The sequence below is a fragment of the Arvicola amphibius genome, chromosome 12 (genome assembly GCF_903992535.2).
Source record: "Arvicola amphibius chromosome 12, mArvAmp1.2, whole genome shotgun sequence".
NCBI classification, from domain to species: Eukaryota; Metazoa; Chordata; class Mammalia; order Rodentia; family Cricetidae; genus Arvicola; species Arvicola amphibius.
Window position 1 is genome coordinate 118,937,427 of NC_052058.2, and position 6,304 is coordinate 118,943,730.

The 6,304-nt window shown below is 46.6% G+C and overlaps 1 protein-coding gene across 1 annotated transcript; it reads left to right on the forward strand.

Moving 5' to 3' along the window:
• Positions 1-1,253: 1,253 nt before the first annotated feature.
• LOC119803006 (zinc finger CCHC domain-containing protein 3-like) lies at positions 1,254-4,549 on the forward strand. Its single transcript, XM_038314196.1, is given in 3 exon segments — positions 1,254-1,777; positions 1,779-2,403; positions 2,405-4,549. Coding segments are annotated over 3 exon segments (1,194 nt in total). The 5' UTR covers positions 1,254-1,259; the 3' UTR covers positions 2,456-4,549.
• The last annotated feature ends 1,755 nt before the right edge of the window (positions 4,550-6,304 follow it).

A 6,304-nucleotide genomic window follows, 5' to 3' on the forward strand; every position in this document is an offset into this window, starting at 1 on the left:
CTGCCTCCCGAGTGCTGGGATTAAAGGCGTGCGCCACCGCCGCCCGGCTGATCACCAAGGTCTTAACAGATATTTTGAACTATTCCAAACTGTTAAAGCTTCATGAAAGAGACCACAGAAATTCTCTTTTAAAAAGATGTAAGCACTTCCTTAGCTTTATAGTACAGAAGTTTGGAGGACTCTGGCTTCTGCCATTCTGTAGGCATTGTTCTTATGGTTTTGTTCATTTTTTTCCAATATTGACCTCTTTTACTTATGGTTTTACTAATCTCATTAACTAATGATCAATGCAATTGCTGTGAGCTACCCACTGACCAAAATGCCTGACTGTCAGAATCTCAGATCAAGAAACTGGCATCATTTCCTCATTTCCCAGACATTTTTTTTTTCTGCTCATGGCTTCCTCTACCAGGCAGGCTTCTTCTAGGTTTTGATCCCCATGTACTTCACATCAGTCTGTCCCCTTGTGGTTCACCCTGCTCCCGTCTGCAGCTGCATGTGCTGTGGATATGACATTTCACAGTAGTCTTTAGAATTTCCTAGAAATTCTGGAAATAAATTGTCAAGTGTAGCCATTTTCACTTCTGAAGGTCACCCATCAAGTTCTGGGCTGACATATACCAGAATCAATCCTTTCCTAAGTATATGCAGGTAGATGCTGTTCCTAAGAAACCACTTGAGATTTTGCTGATTTCAAGTTTAGCCATCACTTTTGGGGATTCTGGGATTTTCTCAGTCAAGCCAGAGGAAACGTGACGCTGCATGGGGAGGTAGATTCATCATCTTCTGGTTTCCCAAGGAACAAGACTAATTAAAAGATAGAAACTACTTTTTCTTGAAGGTCTGTAAAAATTTGTCTCTAAAATTGTCACTGGAAGATATGTCATAGTCGGTTTAAATTGGAATTTAGTAAGGAAAAGAGAAAAAAGCAGAAAATCTTAAGCAAGACTGAGAAATTCAGCTGTAGCAAAACACACACACATGCTCATGCACGCACGCACACACACACACACACACACACACACACACACACACACACACACGATATATAAGATTATACATATATCTTCCCAGTACCTAGGGAAACTAGGGAACAAAGATTATGAGTGTGGAGACATATGACTAAAACAAGAATAAAAGAAAAAATAAAGGGGAGTCGCCCACGCAGCCGGCCGCCCGCAGCCCTGATCCCGAGCAGGCGCTCGCCGTGGGCTTCTCGGACCGCGGGAGCAAGTGGAGGATGCTGGGAAAGAGGTAACATGGCCACCGGCGGCGGAGCGGAGGAGGATCTGCAGCGGGGTCGGCTGCAGCTCTCGCTGCCCGCGCGGCCCACGGCCCGCGCCGAGGAAGCCGAGGGCGTCCGCGAGAAGATGGGCTGGGCGCAGGTAGTTAAGAACCTGGCGGAGAAGAAGGGCGACTTCCGCGAGCCGCGGCGGCGCGACGACGCGGGCAGCGGTGCGAGTGGCGGGCTCTGCAGCCCCGCGGGCCCGGCCGCCCCGAACCCCGGCGACTTCCCACCCGCCAGCCGCGGGGACCCAAAGGGCCGCCGTCGAGACCCTGCGGGCGAGGCGGCAGACGCCTGCAGGAAGAAGGGCACGAGAGACGCGAGTCGAAGGAAGAAGCCCGAGGTGGCGGCGGCGGCCATGGCAACCCCCGCCAGGCCCGGGGCGACCGAAGACGCAACTGAGCGACCGCTACAGGACGAGCCTCCGGCCGCTGGCCCGGGTAAGGGCCGCTTCCTCGTGCGCATCTGTTTCCGGGGAGACGAGAGTGCCTGTGGATTTCGTGGTGGGCGCGCTCATCCTGCGCTCCATCGGCATGGACCCTGACGACATCTACGCGGTCATCCAGATCCCCGGCAGCCGCGAGTTCGACGTGAGCTTCCCATCTGCGGACAAGCTGGCCCTGTTTCTCCGCGTCTACGAGGAAAAGCGGGAGCTGGAAGACTGCTGGGAGAACTTTGTGGTGCTGGGGCGGACCAAGTCCAGCTTGAAGACCCTCTTCATCCTCTTCCGGAACGAGACCGTGAACGTGGAGGACATCGTGACCTGGCTCAAGCGCCACTTCGACGTGCTGGCCGTGCCAGTGAAAGTGACCGACAGGTTTGAGATCTGGACCGGGGAGTACAAGTGCAAAGTCGAGCTGCGCCAGGGGAAGGGGGGAGTGAGGCACCTGCCTGGGGCCTTCTTCTTGGGAGCAGAGAGGGGCTACAGCTGGTACAAGGGGCAGCCCAAGACGTGCTTTAAATGTGGTTCCCGGACCCACATGAGCGGCACCTGCACGCAGGACAGGTGTTTCTGGTGCGGGGAAGAGGGGCACCTGAGCCCTTACTGCCGGAAAGTCATCCTGGGCAACCTCTGTGGCAAGAGAGGACACGCCTTTGCCCAGTGTCCCAAAGCCGTTCACAATTCACAATTCCGTGGCAGCTCAGCTCACCAGCGTGGCAGGGCACTGAACGCGTGTCTGCCCGCCGGGGCGAACACACAGCCAGCTTACCCTTCTTAAGTGCCAAAACTTTTTTTTAAGACCTTTTCTTTCTTTTTATCGTTTTGGAAGGAAATATTTTTAAAACCTGAAAGAGACATTCTCTCTATGCCTTTTTAAAATCACGTGTGCTCCTTTTCTGCCTGTTTGAAATGGCGAATTTTACCAATAAGGACTATGAGGAACTGTAGCGTTCAGATACGACGCCTGCCCCCCATCACCACCTTTTTCCTCCCGTTTTGCATTTGTTTTGGTACTTTCGCCAACACCTGGACCCCTTTGTACTTTTTACTACCTCCCTCCTCATACATTGCCTCCTTAAAAAATTTTTGCCCTTTGGGCTGCCTTGCTCATCTCTATGCCTCAGCCCCCCAGTACAGGGCCCAACGCGAGGTAGGCACTCCACCAAGACTCGAAAAAGTCGACTGGCTTCGGTTAAGAGTGCCTACCTTCCGCAGCTCTCCGCTGGGCTCTTCGTTTGCTGCTTCTGTGATACGAGAATTCGTGAAAACAGTGTTGCTTATAAACGTGTAATCTGAGTAAGCTCGGAATGGTGGCCACGGCCTCTTGTGTCTATTTTGTGACAGCTCCTTGCGGTGGCTCAGAAGCCGATTTCTGCAGGAGCCTGGAGCCCAGGCATTCCTGCTGGGAAAGAAGCAAGCGGTGGTTTTCATTGTATTTTCTTTGGGGGAGGTTGCTTTTGTTTTGTGCTTTGATGTGAGAAGGGGTCTCACTGTGTAGCCCTGACTGGCTTGGAACTGGCTGCATTGGTAGGCCAGCCTGGCTTCAGATTTACAATGATCCTCTCACCTCCACCTCCCTGAAAGGAGTTTTAAAACTAACCCCTTGATTTTCCAGCAGATGAAATGAACCCAGAGACGTTAAATGACTGTGTCGACCTACACAGCTGTGTGGTGCCTCAGACAGTCCGGAGTAAGAGTCCCTGACCCCCAGCCCGGTGCTCATCCCCCACTACTTCTCACACCTGACCACAGTCTCCTCGACACTGGTGGGCCAAGGAAGTCTGCTCCCTCCAGGGTGGTGCGAGCAAGAAGCTGAGAAGCCATCCCCTGAGAGAGCAGAAAGGGAAAAAGCTTGCCTTGCCACCCCGTAGTACTAGGAAGCAGGGAAAGAACCAGCGAACAGACATGCATGCATCAATCCTTGGAGGACCGCATCTTACATGTTCCAGGGCCTTCCCCTGCCACTGTCCTCAGTGAGAAATGGTTCCCCTCAGTAAAGAAACTTGCCAGACGTTTACACTTGCACCTCTGCCTCAGCTGCTAGGACCCCTTGAGAAGCCAGAGAGCGCATCTGAAACCTTGGAACTCGCCCCTCAGGAGAAAGCTGTTTTTAACCCGGAATCATGAGTGTGATATAAGCTCGAAGTGTTCTTGGGGAAACAGGCCAAGAGGGAGGGCCTGGGTCCACTCAGTGTTCTCCAGTCGAAGAGAAAGACAGTAACTGCTTTCTTCAGTTTTTGTCTTCTCTTTGCCGTTTTGCTATTTCCTTGTGGCTTAGAATGTAAAACCAATTGTTCAGATTTGTTCTGAATAAATATTTATCTTTCGTAAAAAAAAAAATAAAAAATATCAGATATGTCAGCCAGGTAGTAGTCAGCAAACAGATTATTGGGTGCCTCTTTTCAAATCAGAACATAATATATTCTTAACTCTAAAATCCAGGAGAAAGTACAATAATGAAGTAAGATGGTTCATGTCCTGAGGGTGATAAATCTCATCCAGAGAAAGGCAGGCATGTTGGAGATCTGGGAGACTGGAAGGAGAATCTCTGAGATGCTTCTTAAATAAATAGCTCTAAGTATCTGCCTCCCTGACACATAGGCTCTGGCTGCTCCTCCTGGCTCCATTAGCTGCCTTTATCCATCTTCTCTGCAAATGATGTTCAGGATGGCCCCTCTGGCTTCATCAGCAGCTGGTTCATGCCCTTTACACACAGGACAGTGCCCATGATGCTTTGGTCTTCTTGCCTCCCTCCCTTCCTCCCTCATCTTCATTCTCCCTCCCTTTCTTTCTCCCTCCCTCCCACCCTCCCTTCCTCATGTTCTTCCTTCCTCCCTCCCTCCCTCTCTTTCTTCCTCTCTCCCTCCCTCCTTCCTTCCCTTCCTCACATTATTCCTTTCACACTCCCTTCCTCCCTTCCTTCATCCTTTTTCCTTTCTTTCTTTTTTGTGTGAAAGTTTTATACATTATATTAAAAATTGTAGATTTCCCTCTCATTTCCCACTCTCATACCTCTCCCTGTCTTGCTGAAATCACCATCCCTTCCTACTTTCATGTCTTCTGTGATGTGTAACTTATTTAGTCAAGTTAGAGTTTTTTGAAAATGAAAAGCTGACTATGGAAAGAAAGATGAAGAGAATGCAATTTGCCTTCCAAATTATTCAATTTTCTTGATATATGTACAAATTATATTTACATCTATATAGGATGATAGCGATCAGTCTGCTAAAACAGAAGCTTTACTCACTATAAAATTATGATTTCTGTGTTGTAGGTTACAATGATTTACACATGTCAATAATAAATAAGTTGTTCTTCAACAATATATTCTCATCTTTATCTTTCATGTCATATCACCATAATGATCTTCCAGGCCTTTATGTTCCTTATATGTACCTTTAAATTTTATATGGCTCCCATGTAACAACAGAAGTATTGAAACCATAATCAGAGTTCAGCTACTTTTCACGTTCTTCAAATTAAAATTATATGACTCCATCAGGCTTTATATGATAACAGATACAGTAGCAGACCCATTACTGGATGTCCATCTGTTCTCAATATAATTCATGTCTGAATGGGAAACTAATCTCAACTGGAGAAGGTAGCCAATATCAAGTGGCAGACTCATTTTTCCTCTTATGCCTTAATTTTGTCAGTGATAATATTTATACCCAGAGTGACAGGCTTAGAAAAGGAAAATAAATTTAAATGTTTTATAGAAAGACTGACTAGAGTCAGTGTAGAATTCTTCAGGCCTTATTCAGTCTGTAAAACAGGCTACAGGGAATGGTTGCAAGCCTGATACACAACCAGAAACAAGAGTCAGGATAGAATTCTTCAGATCTTAGTCTATTAAAGAGGCTAGGAAGAATGGTAACAAGACTGCTATGCAACCAGAAATTAAAGAAGTATTTAAAGACTACAAAAAAATCCAAGTTAGAAAACTTTAAAATGCAAAAATCAAACTTGCCTGGAATATTTATAAGCTGTTTTCTGTTGGAGCTGTGGGATGGCTCTGTGGTTTAGAGAAGGTGCTGCAGTACAGCTCCCACACAGGGCCTGAGTTCATTTCCCAGCACCCATGTAGGGCAACCCACAATTGCGTGAACTCCAGTTCCAGGAAATTCATGACATCTGGAGGCAGCTACACTTTGCTGTGTATACTCATGCAGAGACACACATACATACACATAATTAAAAATAAAACTTTTAAAAATTAGCAATAATTACAGTTAGATTTCTTAATGTTAAAAAAAAAACCTTGTTTTTGATAAAGTCATCAGATTTCTTTGATTCTAGGAAAATATCTGTTCCCTGCAGTTATGCAAGCATCACAACGAGTTGATAGCAAAATTCTTGCTTTCTTAAAATCTGACAAAACACAGTGTATAGAGAATAATTACTTAACAAGTTACAATAATTATCAGGATATGATAATATTTCAGAACATATAATAATCAGAAGTAGACATAAACATTTAATTTCCGGTTTTTATGATTACAAAAGAAATTATCACTAAAACTCAGATTTCTTGGGTCAGTGACTAATTTTTGCAGTTAAGTTTCAGTTATAGA